Source organism: Oryzias latipes, chromosome 11 (assembly GCF_053564925.1).
Source record: "Oryzias latipes strain Hd-rR chromosome 11, Olatipes_Hd-rR_3.1".
NCBI classification, from domain to species: Eukaryota; Metazoa; Chordata; class Actinopteri; order Beloniformes; family Adrianichthyidae; genus Oryzias; species Oryzias latipes.
The window spans coordinates 7,331,118-7,350,176 of NC_136247.1; the positions used below are offsets into that span (position 1 = coordinate 7,331,118).

The window sequence follows — 19,059 nt, forward strand, 5'->3', positions numbered from 1 at the left end:
TCTCATCTTTTTAATTGGGACATCTTGGAGAATCTGTGACTGCCAAATACTCACCAAACATTTGGGCTGAACAGGTGTAAAGGAAAAATGTTTTAGCCTTATGTAATATAGCTATTTGAGCAACTGGTGCTAAATTTCACATATGGATCCTGTTCTGGTGGCTGTATATTTATATTTAGGAGCAGCTAAAGAGGGGACCACATAAACCCAGTGGCCTCCCTGGAAGTCAGCATACGCCATTTGATGCAAAGATAACTACTTGTGGGAACGGTTGCAAACCAAACCAACTTCACATCACACTGAAAGAACACTGGCTTTAAAGCTTGTAAAATGTTTTATTCATCAGAAATAATGTTTTTAAAGATGTTGAAAATGATTGGTTTGTTAATTTTATTTAGATGCGTGGTCTCATTTTTATGTTTATTTTTTTGTAGAAAAAATAAGAAAACTTGAATTAGAATGGACTATTAAAGCCATGAGGCGGGTCTTCAGAACGAGTCGAAATAGATTGGTGCTTGAAAACACTTTGCCACCCACAGACTCGACTGGCGGATAATTATTGACCAGACGGTGTGGAGCTGCAGAGGTAAACAGAGAGACTGCTCGGACATGCATCGACCCCTCGGGTGCTGTTCAGACGCTCCACCGCAGCAGAAGTGAGGCGCAAGACGCTATGTTGTTTTGGCCGCCCTACACTGAAAGCTTCCCGCCTCAGAAAACAAGCGAGAGCTTCTACACACGGTAAAAAAGAGAGAAAGTTTTCATTAATCGCTGGCTCAGGCATTTTGAGTTTTGGGGACGTTTTTGCAAACTTATTTTCCTTTTCGCGTCGAATAAACGCTCACGAGGATGGCATGCTTTTATTTTGTTGTGCGTATAATACTATACTGTTATAAAAAGGTGGTGTAAACTTTGGTGTTTGTTGACAGCGATTGTAATTTTATCATAGTTCCTGGCAGCCAGAGCACAGCTCGAGTCGGACACAATGACGGAAGCAGGGAGGGCTCTGATTGGCTGATCGCTCTGCGCTTGGCACAGGAGGCTGCTTCTGATTGGGCGGTTGCCGCTTTGGCATAATTCCCGGGGCTGGCAGTGGCAGCCCTGCAGACTAAACAGACTGAATGTTGCGGGAGCCATGTTGATGCCTGGTTCTGTGTCACAAGCTACACTTTGGACGGTCAGAAGACGGCGTCTTCAAGGCGGAAATCCTCAGCGCCACCACCGCGATGAAAAGAAGAATTTGTTTTGAGATGGTTCAAGGAGCGCCGGAGGAGAACGCTTCTTAGGTCACCGGACAGCTGATGTGAAGTAAAGTTGATGCTACTTAGCTTGTTAGCGGGTAGCAACAGCTGGGCGGACGGTGTGAGGGATGCGGCGTGTGGATTATAAGGACAAAATCTCTCAAGATTGTCTTGAAAATATGATTGCTCCGCTGTTTGGAGGCTCGTCCTGAAGACTTTTGGGGTTAAGGTCCCGCTAGCTGGCTAAGCTGTCTTCGTTAAGTTAGCTGCTGGCTAACGTTAGCATGCCGACAATTAGCTCGCATCTCCTGTCACGACCAACTATTTAACCGAGCGAGGGTTACTCTGTTGTTGCTTTTCTGGTGGGACACCGCACTGTATGGAAAATAACCACTCGAAAGCTCGCTAGAGATATGGGAACAAATCCAGCGACTGCGGAAACCTCCAGCCTAGCATGCCAAGGTGAGGCTAACGGGCAAGCAGCATAACTTTCTTCTTGCGGTATCTATCGCTCGGAGCTGCAGAGCCCGTCTCCTCTCTCGTCCCCACGGCTAATACCTGAAGCAAGCTGGCGGCCCTCCGTGTAGAAGCCGAGGACAAGGAGCTGGGGCCAATGGCCTGGGTTCTGAAGATAGACGACGCCACCATTGAGTCGGGGCTGGTTCATGACTTCGATGCTAGCCTGTCTGGCATCGGTCAGGAGCTGGGAGCTGGAGCCTACAGCATGAGGTTAGATCATGGACTCAACATGCTAACCATAGCTCAATACTGCGTTCGAAACGCAGAAAAAACACACTGCCTTGAACCGCTGAGGTCACATCCAACCCCCGCGTTGCCCCCTTTGTGCTGGGTGTAATGGTTTCTCTTTGTTTTGGGATCTGGGGTTGAGCAGTCACTGCAGGGTGCCACGACATGGAACAAAAATAATTCTATAATTCAATCAACACAATCAAGAAACAAAACAATAGCTATTTAAATTGTTTAGCCAAATAATAATGTAATTGTATTGTGACTCATATTGAATATGTTACTTGATCATTTCAGATGGGAGGTTTTAGAAAATGCAATGTTTACGATATATCGTTTTTTTTAAATTTATTTGACGTACAATTTCTCCAGTTTCCCCTTTGAGGATTTATATGATAGATGCAGCTTTTGGTGCATATTTTTTTTCCTATATTTTACTTACCACAGCATCTTGAAACTTCTAAGGAAGACTGACATAAGTTATTATTTTAGTTTTATTTACAACTGTTTTAAACAAAACGGTAAGATGGGATTGTGTAAAAATGATCAAAAGTGTGATATTAAAGGTTTCGTGACGTCAACCTACAGCTTGTCAGGATTTCGCCCATGGAAAAAAAACAACGCCTGAACTTTTGCAAAGATAAATGTTCATATTGTGGATTTAAAATGAAAGAGTTTTTGCCAAAAAACGCTACCTCCATGTAGAAATGGGTGTTTGTTAGCCCGGGGGGGGGGGGGGGGGGGGGGGGGGGGTGCTGTCAGCGCAGACTCCTGGAAGGGACTGTTCCTCACTTATCTATGTCACAATGTGAGAACCTGCTCGTTTTCATAGATTGGGAGGGGCTGCTGCGCTCAGAGCGCAGACTTTTAGAGGAATGCTTAGAAATGCATGAATGGATCAAAATGCCACTTTGCAGTTGTTTATAATGATAAATGAACATTATACAAAGTTGATTATTAATGATAAAGGCCCTTTATTTTTGAAGCATTCCCAGTGGTCTTTTACTTTCAATATAGGGGTGGTAGTTCATTAAAAACTTTCCTCTGCGTTGAGAGCAGGGCTGTTGGTGCGAAGTAAACCCGCCCCTGCTTCCAGACATCCTTATGTTTACATTCTTTCCTGCTAGCTTACAGCCCCTTACAACCACAATCTAATATGAGCACTGCAACAAAAATGGGGAGCAATATTGGAGCTATCCAGCCATACAGTTTGGAGCCGGATGCCACCTGGGACAAAGACGTATGTGGATCTAGTCGTCTGCAAGTTGATGCATCAGAATGGAGGGGAGCAGGGAGAATTTGGGCTGCCGGTTGTGGCACCTACATCACGGCTACAAACTTTTTCCAACGACATTTTTTCATTTGCTCCTGATTCACAACGATTTGAATAAAGAAATGCCCAGAAATGCAATTTTAATCTCTATATCCTCTGTCACAAGTAAAATGCTTCCCGAACTTTTCCAAAACCCCAAAAGCATCTTTTACCTTGGGGTGAGTCTTTTATGTTGGGATAATGGAAGAGTTATAGGAAATTGAACCTAATTGGTAGTCGTCTATGCTGTGAATATTAAACTAACCGCATACTGTACAGATGTTGCACCATGTACTCATTTTGGTCACTGTTGCAGTTATCCTGGTATTTGAATTCTCATTAAGTGTATTTAAGTATTTTGAGTTTCAGATAAATGCATTTTCCTTTGTGGTTTTTAAATGTTGAATGGGCTTTTTGGCCAAAAAAAAGACATCAGCTCTGGGATTTGAGTGAATAAGCATGTAAGGGTCCCCCCCTACAGCCTCCCCTAAAGGATTTTGATGAATGTGCTTCAGCGTGGCACAAGTTGGGTCAGGTGACGACTTAAATACAGCAAATGGCCAGATTCTTCCAGTCATGCATTTTTCATTTCCAGTCATTTTTAAGGATGATGGGGTCAGGAAGCATAATGGGGAAAATTGTGGAAAAAATGTTTCAGGGGAAGAGGAGACCCCATCTCAAATATTACCACTGACTTTGTCACTTGTGACTAAAGATTAAGATATACATTTTGTAAAATTGCTGACACTTGACACATCAGTTCTGAACATCTACAGGCGGCAAAAACTATTTTATGTTAAGGTTTTAATTTTTCTAAAGAAGTGTATATAAATTGTACTCCTTTGCTGTCATTTGGCGGGTTAGCGGGGGAACTTGCTTTATGCAACAGGTCAAAGGGGGCATATTTCTGTGAGGGGGCAAAACCCTGCATGGATAAGCATGTCTTATCACCAACGCTCTTGTCCATCTGCTCCTAGTGCCAGCTGTGCAAATGAGAGCCAGCAAGTTCACAGTACAGAATTTCTGGTATGCCTGTAAGTCAATTAGTCCAAACGCAGCTTGTTATCTGTGATGCTGAAGGGAGTGTTTGAAGCCAGCAGCCGTTAGGAACAGAATGTCTCCACGTGTTTGCCTGAAATGCACTCCTTGAATTTCAGGAATGGGCTGTGGGGTGAGGGCCGGGTTAGCGTGGCTCAGCAGGACCGCGTTACACACGTTGGCACCGAACTTCCAAACGAAACGCCCACGAGATTGAATCTAGTGAAAAACTGTAGAGTGCAGCAGTTTAAAAGACGAGGAGCAAAGAAGCCACAGCAGGAGGACAGTATGCCTGTTTCATTTGCATTTTCCTATCTAATTTATTTTCCACAAACGCACCAGAACCACAGAGTCTAATGTACACTTGGCATCCTCGGTCACCCCTGCAGTGTGTTTTTAGTACAAGTTTAGAGGAGGCAGGTCTAAAGTTGCTGCCACGTGAGAGAGATAATTGATGTTAGTAGCTCAGGCCGTCTCTGAATGTTCTGTTTGTTTAACCTGCAGCAGTCCCACGCAGGGCTGAGCGTCGCAGCCCAAAATACTGAATCGACTCCCATGTCGATTCCCACTTTTATTGATCAGTTTCAATTTGACTGAATGCTAAATGATTTGTCAATTTTTCCTTCTGAAGCTTGTGTTAATTAGTTTTAAAAGCAGTTTTCACTTGAATTAAAAATTCAAACTGACAAAAGGTGGAATTTTTATCAATTAAGTTGCAGCATCTCATTAAAAATGGGCAAAGAACGTTTCGTGTTGTCTAAAAAATACAATAAATGGCTTTACATTAAATGGTTTCATGGATATGATGAAGTGATATGTCATTTTTAAGTGAATTTTGTTTCAGTCATGTGATTAGACTTTCCTGGGTGTTGGCTTTTTGTGCGCCGCGTTTGTTAAAGTGAAGTGGAGGGTTGCTGGTTGATCTCCTCTTGACTCCATCCTCTCTGTGCCCCTCCTAGTGATGTGTTGGCTCTGCCGATCTTCAAGCAGGAGGACTCCAGCCTCCCCCCCGAGAGCGAGACCAAAAACCTCCCATTCCGGTATGTGCTCTGCGCCGCCACCTCGCCCGCCGTCAAGCTGCACGAGGAGACGCTCACATACCTGAACCAAGGTGATGCCATTTGATTATTGACAGTCATTAAACAAACTTGATGGAGTTGGAGCTTCTATTGCAGTCCTGCTTAAGTCATGGCAACACATCAGTTATCAAGTCAGATTTCATTCAGCGTTTAACATAATTATTTACAAATCTTTAACAATTGTCCTTTAAACATAGAGAAACAAACAAGACACGCTTGATCTTTTATGTGGTATTCTCATTTATGAGTCCAATATTTACACTCTATCTTTTATATATCTTATACTCTTAGATCATCCCAGCTAAAATGTATTTTTCTTGCTTGAAGCTGAGTCACAGAAAAGTCCTCGTACTCACAGTCCTACATTGAAAAGTCTCTGCAAACATGCCAAAATGCACATTTCGGGTGTCCGTGTTCAAAACTCTTGCATTCACACATTGTTTTTTGTCCATTTTTGGGCTCTACATACAGAACGCACATCCATTGAACGCACATCAAAAATTAAACCAGTTGAACTTTGACTAATTTGGGACTAGGATTTGGTATTGATGTGTTGTTGGCGTCCTTTTCAAAACATGAACGTGCCAACCGTTTGAAAATCAATCACGGAGGAGAAATTAATAATTGCCGTTTGTGTACGGCTGGAATCACGTGACACGAAGTCTTTCAAAAATCAGAACAGGGCTGTGAAAAACAAAAGCCTTGTGCAAGATTCACAAGATTTATACCAAGCCTCTTCCAACTGTGAGGACGTTTGCTAGAATCAGGGAGCGACAGTCCACCGTTTACTAAAAACGCGTTCAAGAATTCCCCTTCAACACGTTCTTGAACACGCATCGCATGCCGGTGTGTACGTAGAGTCAAAGATTTCATTTGTGATATTATTTTTATGGCATTCCCAGCAGTATTAATTAACCTTTTTATTTATTTTTATTTTTTTTTAACCCCCAGACTGACTTGAGCTTCTTCCAAAGCTACCAGAATGGATTCAACTTGACATCACTTGTTGCTTGTCTGCAATGACGGGAGGCTTTTTGAAAAAATAAAAGTAAAATAAAAACATGGCAGAGAACAGTGAAAAGAGCAAAAAAGCAATCGAAATATTTTGATTTTTAAATAACAAACTACAATTTTATATGTAATCTTTACTGAAAAAAACAAATACTTTTCTTTAGATCTCTGCTCTGTTCTCACAGAAACTGAAGATCCACAGTGTAAAAGAAGCCAAATGGACTGCTAGTACGCTTTTTGTTACCCATTTGTTTCTTGCCTTTTTTAACATTCTTTGAAGTAAATCCAAATCTCCTTTTTCATAGAAATGGGAAAACTAAAAGTCTCTGCTTCATCCGTCAAACAGGAACAAACAGGAAATCTGAGCTATTGAGTGATTATTCCACAACTATTGCTGGGAGGGGCTGGAGGAGTCACACTGAAGTGGGTGTGATTTGAAAAGAACAAAAGTCTTTCGAGACCTTTGTTCTCTGGTTTGACTCCTCCATTTATTTGTGACTTGCTTGAAAAATGGCTGAGCTTTGGCGTCTAGATAATTTCCTCAGCAGTGCGTGAATAAGCCCGTTCCTTTTTTTAACGACTTTTACAGGACTGTTCTGATAAGATCTCCCCCTTAACACCTGAGCAGCTGCTGCTGTATAGCAGACAATCACACAAGGTGGTAACTCGAGACCACCTCCCCTTTTGAATGATGATGCATTCCTGCTTTCTTTAAGCCTGTTTATTTCGTTTTTCTTTGTCTTAATGACATTGTTCCTTAAACACGAGGTGCAAGCTGCATAGATGACTCTGTTTTGACTATTTACGGGTCTGAGCAGCTCCCCCATCTCCAAAAAACACACACCTAAGCCTCTCAACTAGTGTTGGAGGGCCCTTTTCGTAAACCTAATTTATTAAAGGAGGGTCTAAGGGCAGGGATGCCCAGTTTAGTTTAGTCTGTTTAGTTCAAGTTTAGTATTCTCCTATTGAATTCTAGGCATCTATGAGCCTTTTGATTGGATGTTCACTTTACAATTACTGGTACGAAGCCCTTTGAGACGACTGTTGTTGTGAATTTCGGCTATACGAATTGAATTGAATGAAGCCTGGATGTATTGTGGGGATAAGAATACATATAAACTTTTTTTTTTTGCTCCATCTAAATCTTAATAAATGAGAAGGTAATATTAGACGATGTAAAAAACAAAAACGTAGAAATTCTTGCTAACGAGTTGATTCCTGCATGAACAATGTTTAGAATAAAAGTATTTTTGGAGAGATTTACCGCTAAAACATTCCTCAACTTGGAACTCAGGAAAACTGTTTCGATGGGGCGTCATCCCAACCTTTTAATATGATGATTTCCCCTAATCCATTTGATCTTTTTTCTATATCGGGAACTTTTTTTTAAATGCACATTCTATGCTGAATCCATTTCTTTATAAAGACAAAAAAAAGGTTTAAAAACATCTTAACTGTAGTTGCAGTGTCACCTAACTGCAGCTGCTTTTGCGAGTTTTTATTCGTGTTGTTCTTCATTCAGGCCTTTTCTTATTGTTCCTACTGTGTGTTTATTTCACTGTAATATACACTGGTCTCTCATTTATCGCGGCAATTGCAAAATAACCCACAATAGGTGAAATCTCTGTAGTTGTGTCAAGGCTGCAACATTTTTCACTAAACACTTTATACACTTTTATCAGACAGGAACCTTTTGATACTTTTTTTTTTCTCTTGCCTAAGCTCTCAAAGTTCAAACCTTTGTAGAACAATAAGTCCAGTATTATAGAATTATAAACAAAGATCTGATCGCGATCAAAGACTTAAGTAGATTTAAGAAGCTGAACGGATTCCGGACTGGAGACAGAAGAGATTGATTGACAAGACCTGCAGCCAATCAAAGTGCGAGACTTTTTGTATCGCATGTGCTTGTTTACCTCGTGAAACAAACGTTTTGTCTTCGCAAAACAAACTCCTCTTTTTGCTAGCTGCCGTTTTCACATCTGCGCCTTTCAAGAAAACCAAGAAGCTCAACAATGCAGAGTGCTGGGAAAATAAAATCCAGATTTTCCCAAAAAGAAATCTTTTAAATGAATCAATAAAATCAGTTTATCAACCTGCCCTATGTATAACATTTGTAAAACAGTTCTGGATATGTTTAATGTATTCCATGTTTTTGTCATACCAAATATTCCATTGAATATCAGTTCAGCTATCAACAAAGTGGCCTGACCCCGAAGCACTTGTGAGGTTTTGATGTGCCACACACAACAGGAATGCTTGAGAGTTCATTTCAATGTCTCGCTCAGGCCAGTCTTATGAGGTGCGGATGTTGGACAACAGGAAGCCGGGGGAGTTGCCAGAGCTAAACAACAAGATGGTGAAGGTGAGTAGACCTTCACAGCCAGAATGTAAGCTTCAGATTCTCCAAACATGCCCACTAAATATATATTGTCTCTGTGTGAAGAGCATAGTCCGAGTTGTCTTTCACGACCGCCGCCTGCAGTACACAGAGCACCAGCAGCTGGAGGGCTGGAAGTGGAATCGCCCTGGCGACCGCCTCCTTGACATCGGTACAGTTTGCTGGTTGAAATGTTAACTCAGCCTGTCACGTGTGACGCTCAGGTCAATTATCTTTGTTTGGGGTTTCTGTGTGTGCAACAGACATCCCTATGTCGGTGGGCATTGTGGAGCCAAAGACTAACCCCTCCCAGCTTAACGCTGCAGAGTTTTTGTGGGACATAAACAAAAGAGCTTCTGTTTTTGTGCAGGTAACAAAAGCTCTCTCCTAGCGTGTCCCGATAGTCGGGTCTTACATCAAACATATGTTTTTTTTATTTTTGCCTGAAGGTGCACTGCATCAGCACAGAGTTCACCCCCAGGAAGCACGGGGGCGAGAAGGGCGTCCCGTTTCGGATCCAGATCGACACGTTTGCCCAGGGAGAATGTGGCGAGTACACTGAGCACCTTCACTCTGCGTCCTGCCAAATCAAAGTCTTTAAGGTGGGCACTGTGCCGCATGGATAAACTCTAAAGTAGTACCCTTATCAGGTGTCACTCTGTCCTGATATCGCTTGCTTTCTCCGTTTTTAGCCAAAGGGGGCGGACCGTAAACAGAAGACGGACCGGGAAAAGATGGAGAGACGGAGCGCTCAAGAAAAGGAAAAGTACCAGCCTTCTTATGATACCACTGTCTTATCAGAGGTCAGTAAACGAACTCTGCTCGTGGGGAGTAAACAGGGTTTGTGGCCGGAGCACAAAGAAATAAACCGCTACAAAGGTTTCCATATGAAGGATGCCGGCATTAAGAGAGATCAATATTTAGCTCACAATTAAATGCATATTTTTGGCTATTTTTAGCAGTGTAAATGTAGGGTACACTGTGATGCGTGGTGATGGAACCATGAAAGTGGAGGGGGGGGTAACAAAAATGTGTGTGTGTGTGTGTTGGTATATATATATAAAAACAAGGAACAATACTGCATGTATTATTGTGGTTCATATTTGTTTCTGGTATTTATTTTATTGATCATTTTTTGTCGTAGTTTTTGAAGTTTGACATTCACACAGAACAGACTCCAAATTCCATGTTCGCTGTTTAAAAAACAGATATTGTAAAGGCGTTTATGAGCCTCGTTTACTTAAAAAACTGATAAAAATGCAACAGGATATTTACAGAAAACGGTTTCCTTTTGTGAAAAGCTCTCTTGCAACTTTTTAACCATATGAATTATCGCTTTGAAAAACTTAAAACAATCGATAGCAGTCAGAAAATAAATAATATCTACTTTATGCACATATGTATAACAATCCAGCATGTCGTCCTCATTCTGTCATCCTGGCACACATTTATGACTACACAGCTGGTTTTTATTTGGCTTCGCAGCGACTGACATTTATAACGTTATGAGTTCAATTTGTTGAATAATAACCAAGCTAGGTTAGATTAAACCCAGCATGTCTTTCTGTTCTGCCAAGTGTTAATATGAAATGTGAACAAGATTTTAAAGTGAATACTACAGCTGATCATCGCTCCATTTGCTGGAGGTGAAAAAATGAATAATGACGCTGTCCAATTGAGGAAAATATATATGACTATACTTAGCATTATGACGAAACGGTAAAAACCTTAATTTTCACTTGCTTTAAAAGCACCATGAAAAAATTAACGTATGTGAAGTTACTCATAAACCAAAAGGATACGCTTATTTACTTTCATGGTAATGGTTGTGAAGTTTTTTAATAGATTGATGGTATTTTGTTCTGACGTATCCAATCCTATTGCTGTAGGTGTGACATACCACAAATGCAGTACTTTTTGTTTGGAACAAAGTTGCAATACTTTTTTCAACCTTGATCCATTTTCCTTGTGCAATATTATTATGAAAGGACCTTTTTGAGTTGATGCCCAAATATGTTTTAAAGAGCTATTTGACCGGCTGTTAGTGAATTGAATAACATTTCAGCTATACAGTAAACCCTTGTTTTTCGCGGGGGTTACGTTCCAAAAAGAACCCGTGATAGGTAAAATCCATGAAGTAGAAACCTTTATTTTTTTTAACTATTATTATCCAATTAAATACTCTATTATACATTGAAAAGAAAGAACAAACCATTTTACAGGCTCAAGCATTTGTTTCACAAATAAAAAGTACTTTAGAAACCAATAACGTCTGTACTTTACTGTCAGATAATAATTTTAATCAATGTGAAGAGAAGGCTTCAAATTGTGGAGAATAGCCCCGCCCACCGCGACCCGAGTAATTGGATTAAACGGGAGAAAATTAAAAATGACTATGAAAAAATAACAAAAGTACAGTCGGAGAAATAGTGACTCAGGTGTATTTCACTGCTCTTCAGACTGAGCCGCTGCATCCTGACTCCGCTCTGCAGTGTTTTCTTCTTATGAAGCCCGCGGTGCAGCTGTGTTTGTTCGGGAGAAGAACATTATAGTGATAGGCAGTTGTTGTCGCTCTTTTTTTCTATGGGTTTCAGAGAAACTAGAAATTGCAAGAGAATTTGAACGTACGTAATGTAAACTTGGCAAGCTGTTTTACGTACGTGTACATATTAAACTGCAACGTTATTGACGCACAGGTAGAGAAGAAGCGGAGTGACTTTTTAGCCAATCAGAATGAAGAACACAATGTGCGATGCAAATCCGTGAAGTAGCAAAACCGTGAAAAGTAAACTGCGTTATAGCAAGGGATCACTGTATTGCAAAAATGTTTTTGTATGTCTTTGTATTAAGTTCACATTATGGATGGTGATGACACAGTTGTTTAGGAGAAAATTTCAAATTGACACTTTTTCATAAATGTTGCTGACCCCTGTTTTATACTGTTACAATAACTAGGCTTCCTTAGCGTATTATTTTTTCCATAACGACAAGTTTGTTTGTATGTTTTTGCTGTATTTTTTACCGGAGAATGTTTTTAAATGTACAAAAAGGAAATCAACTTTTTAGTTATTAGCAATTGTGCATTTTGCATTTTTATAAGAAAACATGATTGATGTAGAAAAAATACTTCCTGTGCCTTCAGTTATTGATCTTATAGAGCTGCATTTATCTCAATTTTTTGACACTTTGTTTTATGTGTAAAGAGGAGTTTGTAAAAAGTGACGCTAAAGAAATCAGGCGCATTTCAAAGTGACTGAGCCAACAGGAAGAAATCCAACAGTGAGAGTGAAAACCCTATGGAAGCATTTCCTGTGAATTATCCCCGGTTTTTCCTGGGCTGTGAGTGTTGGGCGCCGCCTGCTTAACCTGTGTGTCTGCATGCAGACTAGGCTTGAACCCGTCGTTGAGGAAGCGGGCGACCACGAGCTGAAAAAGTCCAGCAAACGGACTCTTCCCGCTGACTGTGGCGACTCCTTGGCCAAGAGAGGCAGTGTAAGCACCATGCTCTCTTCCTCATACTTCCTCTCCTCAGTATTATTCCCCATCTGCAGTCCTCCCTCTTTCACTATAGTTTATTTCGGGTGCGAAAGAGTGAGGGTAACTTCTACCAGATCTCATGTCTCTGCAGCTTCTCTGGTAGCTTTAGCTTCATCTTTTGTCTTGGTGAGACTGTCTAGATTTCTATTTGTCCAACTTTTTGCCCAGTGCTCCCCGTGGCCCGACACCGCCTATGCCAGCACCAACCAGGCAGCTACACCCACCTTTACCTCCACACCTTTGTCCACCTACACCGCCTCCTCAGTACTTGACAGGTACTTCAATCTTTAGTGTCATCTTAGAAAAACAATCATTTCGCTTAAAGGGTAACAGTTTTAATCTCCTTTTTTGGCATTTTGTGTTTTAGCGACTCTTCTTCTCCCAATCACCAGGCAGACCCTGGTAGCCTTGGCACCTCAGAGGTCAGAGAAGCTAAGGTTTTTACACATCCGTTTCTAAGAAACTTCAATGATTTTGGTTATTGGGAAAGCTGGAAAAATAGGAGGATTCATCTCTTTATAACTGAGCAGTTTATCAGCCTTTCATTTAGTTAAATTGTATCTTTTATGGCCTTTTCCTGCTAAATGTGAGGGTTTTTCCTCTGTTTTTATAGTCCCAAAACATTTTCTAAGACATATTTAAATGATCTAAGTAAGTTCATCTCTTCACAATAAAAGATTGTTGGATAAAAATACCTGTACAGAATATTCTTAGATGTTTAGGTTGTAAACGTCCTGTTTGTCCAACCTGCTGAGTTTTCCTCGAGTTGCTGAATGTGAGCAGCCATGTTTTAGGTTTCAGCCATCCTTGTTTCCACTCTGTTAACATTTATGTCGTTGCCGTGTGCAGCAGCTGAGCTCCACGGCCTCGATACAGGAAACGCAGAAGTGGCTGCTGAAAAATCGCTTCGACTCCTACACTCGGCTCTTCTCTCACTTCTCAGGTAATGGTGTGTTGACCTTCGTACAGGTACAAAAGATTAGATACTACTATGATATATTGGTACTACAGCGTGACTTGTTGCCTCCCCTAAAAATGTTTATGCACGACTTATTTCTGTTTGCATAGAGAAGAGTTATAGAAATGTTATTATAAAGGGCTAACAAAAAGCAAAAAATATCAAGGACTTTGAGTTTTGTCTGATATTTTTGTTAAAAGCTCAAAAATGTCTTGGATAACATCTGCCCTGCTTTATAGAGTTTGTGTATTAGCATTATCCACACTATTTTTTTTTTTCTGTTTATTCTAAGGTTCAGATTTGTTAAAGCTAACCCGGGACGACCTGGTCCAGATCTGTGGGCCAGCAGATGGAATCAGACTATTCAATGCACTCAAATCCAGGTGTGTGTTTTTCGTGCTCCTTTATGTTCATGAACACATACACACAAAATGCCCCCCCCCCCCCCCCCCCCCCCCAGCAGAAAGTGTCCTTTGCTGTGTAAACTGATCACCGTGTTTGCAGGTCAGTGCGTCCCAGGTTGACTGTGTACGTCTGCAGAGAGTCCCCTCAGCAGAGCCCCCTGCTGGAGAGACACTGCAGCAGTGAAAATGGAGACGACGGCGTCTCCCCTCGTTTACACGGTGAGGCAAACGTTTTGAGGATCCATAAAAGGGCGGTTTTAGCGAGCCGGTCGGTCTCTGCGCAGCTCTGACATGCAAACTCGCCGCCCGTCTTTTCTGCAGTGTACCACGCTCTGTACTTAGAGGAACTCACAGCTGCAGAGCTCATCAGGAAGATGGCGTGTGTGTGCAGCATTCCACTGGGAAAGATCAACCAGGTCTACAGACAGGGTCCGACAGGCATTCACATCCTGCTGAGTGACCAGGTACGAGCCAAGTATGTTTAACTGTTTGGAAGCTGTCTGACTGTTCCATTCAAATCCTCAAACTTAATTTCCAAGTAGGACCAATAACAATGCTAACAGGTGTGCTAACAGATTCTCTGCGTAGGAGCAGCATGGAAAAGTGAAAACGTTCTAGCTACATACGCACAGATTAGTCATCACCAAGCCCCATGCTCAATTTACTTAAATGTATAGTAGTCGGCTACTTTAGTAATCTATATGACATTGGAAATAAAAGGAGAAAGATGATGAACAGCATTTTCTACTCTGAACAAGTCCGTAAGTGTCTTGGAATTCTTCTACAACAGTCCAAAAGTTATTTTTTTTAAACAGAATCCAGTTTTCCTCTTTCTCTGTCTGCTGTCCTGGAATTTGATTGATAAATAGCTGCTTCAAGTAGTTGTAATGAAAGATTAGTCCATTTTTTTCTTTGAAAATAAGTTAAAAGTTAGACAATAAGTTAGTTTTACTCCAAAAAAAAGAAGCAAAAAGGAGAAATACTAAAAAATAGGTCTTCATTTAAGAGAAAAAAGGAACAAAACAAGATGGTTAAAAAACAAAAACAAATGTACGTATTTACATACTTAATATTATAAATAGAATGAAAATGCTCCAAAGTGTTGCGCAGAAAAAAAACTTGTTTTATGAATGAATGAAGTAAGCGTCTCTTTCAATAGAAAAATGTACTTTTTTTTTTTTTTTTTTTTTCCTTGCCGTAGTTCACAACATGAAAAATGTGGCCTTTTATAATTCTGGTTTATTCTACTTAAAAAGAAAACCTTTGATTTGGGTCAGTAGTCAGCATCCTGATCCTCACACTTTTACAAGCACAGTCTTTTTATGTGTAGTGTGATTCAACAAAACTAAGGCTACATTCACACTGCAGGGCTTAATGCTCAATTCAGATTTTTTTTCCAAGGCCGTTTACATTTCCTACTAAATGCAAACTTTTGTGATCTCCTGTGTGACCGTGAAATGACCCTGAATTGAACCGCATGCGCAGAAGAGTACTCAACAGTGAACGTCACTCGTTGTTTGCAGAAGTAGCTAACGTTAGCAACTTTTTGCATTATTACATTTACTTTCTACTATTTCTATTTACTATAGTATTCAGGACCACATACCCAAGTGGCCTGGTTCACATTTGAAAAGATCGGATCTGTGTTGTTCAGCCTTTCATGAGAAGATCGGATACAGGTCGCATAGGGGCAAAAAAATCGGAATTGGGTCGTTTCAGCCTGCAGTGGGAACGTAGCCTAAAGTCCAGTCTGTATGACATTAAGCTGGTTTATGGTCACAAACTGGCAACACATGAAACAGCTCATTAGCATACCATAGCATCAGTGTCCAACAACCCTCCTATCTTCAAGTCAACACTTTTTTTTGAAACCTCTGTTGTTGCTGCTGCAAGTCCAGCTGGTTTATACTTCAGTTCTGTCTTGATCCTATTCAAAATAGTCACGTCCCACAATTTATCAGCCAAAAGCTTCAGCCTGCAGCGTGAACGTAGCCTCAGATGGCAAATAACCGGTTAAGTAAGTAGAATCTGAATTTCCTTTATTGTACTTGTATGCACAATGGAATCATGATTCTCCCAAGGCTTTTAAAAGAACATATAAAAGTCATGATGAGAAATAAAAGCATATTTTAAATATAAAACGTTAAAAAAATGATCTAACAAATGAAAAGTCTAAAAATATGTAGATCCAGTGTTACCAAAGGATAAGAAGACTGTGCTGGTGACTTTAGAGAGTGATGTAGTATTTCATTTGTACTAATAAATAACCTGCAATTGCTCTTATATAAACATAATGTACATTGAATTGAATTGTTGAATATTGCACTTTCACTTTTTGGATCTAAATATTGATTATGTTGGTAAGGACACAGTCGTTTTTTTAGTTATTTTTCATTTAGTAGGTTGGGGGGGAAACTGTCCTTTAAGTAATGGCTCATTTCAAATAAATCTAGCATTTCTTTTTTTCCAAACTTTATTTGTTTGATGTAAAAATTGTACAAAATCTCCATCAAATTACGGATATTAGTTAAAGTAAAGGTACTTTTGCACAATCTTCTTTTAAAAAAAATAATAATAAAAGAGATGATAACAAGAAAAATACCCGGAACAAACAAAAACAACCACAAAAAAAGACACACAAACCGCACCAACCCTCTCCATGAAAGCTTTAGCATTTCTAAATGTGTTTTAGTTTTCCTGCAATTAAAATCTTTGTTTACTGTGGCCCCTTGATTTATTAGAGTAAACAAACAGATTGAAAAATGCCGGAACTCTAAAATTGACAAATCCCCAGCAAACTTTGAGATTTCAACTTCATCTGTTTCAAGAAATGTATGGACTCATTCAGAGGAGGGACAGTGAGGGATGCTGAGGTTGCAAGGAAATCAAATAGGAAGCGAAAGAGGAGGGTAAAAAAGGGGCAAGCACTGAAATAGAACATAAACAAACATGGGCGCGATGTCACTCTTCTAATATAATCGTTTCTTCACAGACAAGGTCCTTGAGTGGTGTTTCATGTTCAAAGTAGTTTTTATTGGTTTACGATTGTCTGCAGCTTTTTTTAACCTCTCATTTAAAACACTTGAAAAACTTCTTTTGTACCTTCATTGTGTTTGTTTCTTTTTCCAGATGGTTTACAACTTGCCTGACGAGAGCTGTTTTTTAATCAGCACTGTTAAAGGTCAGCTCCTAAACCTTTGAAACGACGGTCTCGTGCGTCAAAACCGCCGTCTGTCGACGTTTTCGGGGGGATTTAATGTACTCTTCTCTCTCCTGGGTTCCCTTCCAGATGAATTGGGCGATGGACTTCATCTAATCCTGAAGTAGTGAGGAGGACAGATGGCATCAGTAATACTCCACCCTCTGTTTTGGAGCAGCCGCCTCCCTCTGGACCTCCCCGCCTGGCTCTCCTTTTTTTTTATTGTTTTTTTTTTCCTTTCCCACCCTCCCTGTCTCTCTTAATGATCACTTGATGGGAAGCACAGACTGCGCTGAAGCCATGTAAATGTTAGAATCTGACATGGGTGTGTCCGCTGTTTCATATTGAAAACATTATTACCGAAGGAGAGGAGTTAAAAAGAAGAGACTAGGGAGGATATTCATTCAGGGGCGGGGCAATGAATTTTATGTGTTTTCAACTTTTTCATTTTGATATGATTTATGTGTGGAGGATGGAGTGGAACGGCTCCAAAAGAAAAGCCGAGTTGGAGAAGATGACTTTTGGTTGTTGCCCATCCCCTTGCAAACACGCACAACCAGCACTAGGCCAGTATTTAAAGAACCTGTAACGCTGAACAGCATGTGGTCTCCTAATAGCTTATAAAAGACTTCCGCTTATTAAAACATTCTCGATGGGACAAACCATAACCCATCAACTGAGTTGTATCCAGGTGAAATGAGTGGAAGTCATTTTTGACCTTTTAAACCTTTTTTTGGTACATTTTCCTTTCGTCTCATCGTCATCTGTGTTGTAGTCTTAGCCAGCCATATCTCTGATTTTAAGATTTCTGTTCTCCATGCGCATCCTGTTCAGTTAATTAGCTAATGATGCTTTACTTGTCAAAAAGCTTCTTTTTTTTTGTTCCTGTTGCTCTTATTGCATTTACTTATCTGTGGTGCCATATTGGCTTTTCTTTTTTTACTCACATGTTTAGACATACTTCTTTGACTCTTGTGCTTTGTTTGTATCTTTAAGAACACTGGTTTAATGAAGTATGCTTCTGGGGTTTTGGCCATAAAACAAACCTGAAGGATGTCCGCCTGTCCAAAGTCCTGGAACAAAGTGGACCAAACAGGTTCCAGAACTGGAGAGATTGGTTATTAACATTTAGGGAAGAAAGAAAAGAAAAAAATCGGATGAGTTGCCCGTGCTCAAAGCCTTTTATTCCCAAATCTACCTTGCAATAAAACCGTTTTGAATTCATCCGCTTTGTTTCAGCAGTCAACGGCACGCTTTGAAGTCAGACTTCTGGGTTTGTCGCTGAATGCAGGAGGGGTTTTAATTTTCCCTTTATATCTGTAAAAACGACAGGAAAATGACCTCACATTGGGAGGCTGTGTTTGTTCATTTGACCCATCTGACATTTTTGAGGTGCTTACAGTTTCCACCTTCAGGAATGTGTGCATGTGTATCATTTTTGTGTTTTTGCAAAGATTTTTTTTTTTTTTTTTGTCAAGCTTTTCCTCCTTGGTATGAAAAAGTCGTGTTTAGCTTGCTACTTAGTAGAGAGCATGTTGAAAATGGGGAGAACAGGGACATATAAAGTTGTTAGTGAGGGATATCTCCTCATTGTTCTTTTTTTTTTCTTTTTCCAAACAAAGACCAAGCCTGCACTAAAGAATTTCAAAGTTTTAGCTTCGATGGATAGTCCCACAGCCCCGATATTTACTTAGCAACCTAACCAGGACAACCTATAAAAAAATAAAAGAAAAATGAGAATGTCAAGACTTAAAAGCACCTGATCCTGTCTCACCACCCAGCAGAGCCAGGACTGTAGCTCCTGTGGTGTTTACACTGACATGAGAACCACAACAAAGCAAGATGTTTTTCAGAAGAACAGTCGAGTCAGACCGCCTGGCTGGTCGTCTGCTAAAGGCCTATGTATAACCACAAGTCGGAAAGATGACCACTGTTATTGTATTGTGTGATGCTTCTCGTGCACAGTGTCATGCTGGAGATGTACACAACCACATGCTGGGAATAAATAATTTCATATTTTTTGTCTTTGTGTCCTGCCCTTTCACTGTTTCACAAGAGGAAAATTATTCAGTTCTATTTGGGCAACAACTTTTAGAAGAATTGACTATTTCATTTGAACCGCCAAAATAAAATGTACAGATTAACAAAGAAGT

At 40.3% G+C, this 19,059-nt stretch overlaps 1 protein-coding gene across 10 annotated transcripts; it reads left to right on the plus strand.

Moving 5' to 3' along the window:
- The first annotated feature begins 500 nt into the window (after window positions 1-500).
- Window positions 501-18,927, plus strand: ubp1 (upstream binding protein 1). Of its 10 annotated transcripts, none has more exons than XM_078954668.1 (16): window positions 501-741; window positions 5,298-5,449; window positions 8,717-8,793; window positions 8,875-8,980; window positions 9,072-9,178; window positions 9,258-9,410; window positions 9,501-9,611; window positions 12,193-12,300; window positions 12,514-12,620; window positions 12,713-12,767; window positions 13,195-13,288; window positions 13,596-13,686; window positions 13,808-13,926; window positions 14,029-14,171; window positions 16,837-16,888; window positions 16,997-18,927. In XM_078954668.1, exons 1-16 carry the CDS (start codon window positions 674-676, stop codon window positions 17,032-17,034), a joined length of 1,581 nt encoding a protein of 526 aa, XP_078810794.1. In that variant the 5' UTR covers window positions 501-673; the 3' UTR covers window positions 17,035-18,927. The 10 variants fall into 10 exon arrangements, with proteins under 10 accessions (XP_078810794.1, XP_023815899.1, XP_078810793.1 ...); XM_023960131.2 differs by having other exon boundaries at window positions 539-741; window positions 12,713-12,782; XM_078954667.1 differs by having other exon boundaries at window positions 539-741; window positions 12,713-12,782; window positions 13,198-13,288.
- Window positions 18,928-19,059: the final 132 nt, after the last annotated feature.

Excerpts from the sequence above, each read along its gene's own strand:
- ubp1 (XM_023960128.2), top strand. The coding sequence starts at position 1,855 with ATGGCCTGGGTTCTGAAGATAGACGACGCCACCATTGAGTCGGGGCTG. Across the intron at positions 8,794-8,874 it reads TAAACAACAAGATGGTGAAG|AGCATAGTCCGAGTTGTCTT; the intron begins GTGAGTAGACCT and ends CTCTGTGTGAAG. Across the intron at positions 12,301-12,513 it reads CCTTGGCCAAGAGAGGCAGT|TGCTCCCCGTGGCCCGACAC; the intron begins GTAAGCACCATG and ends CTTTTTGCCCAG.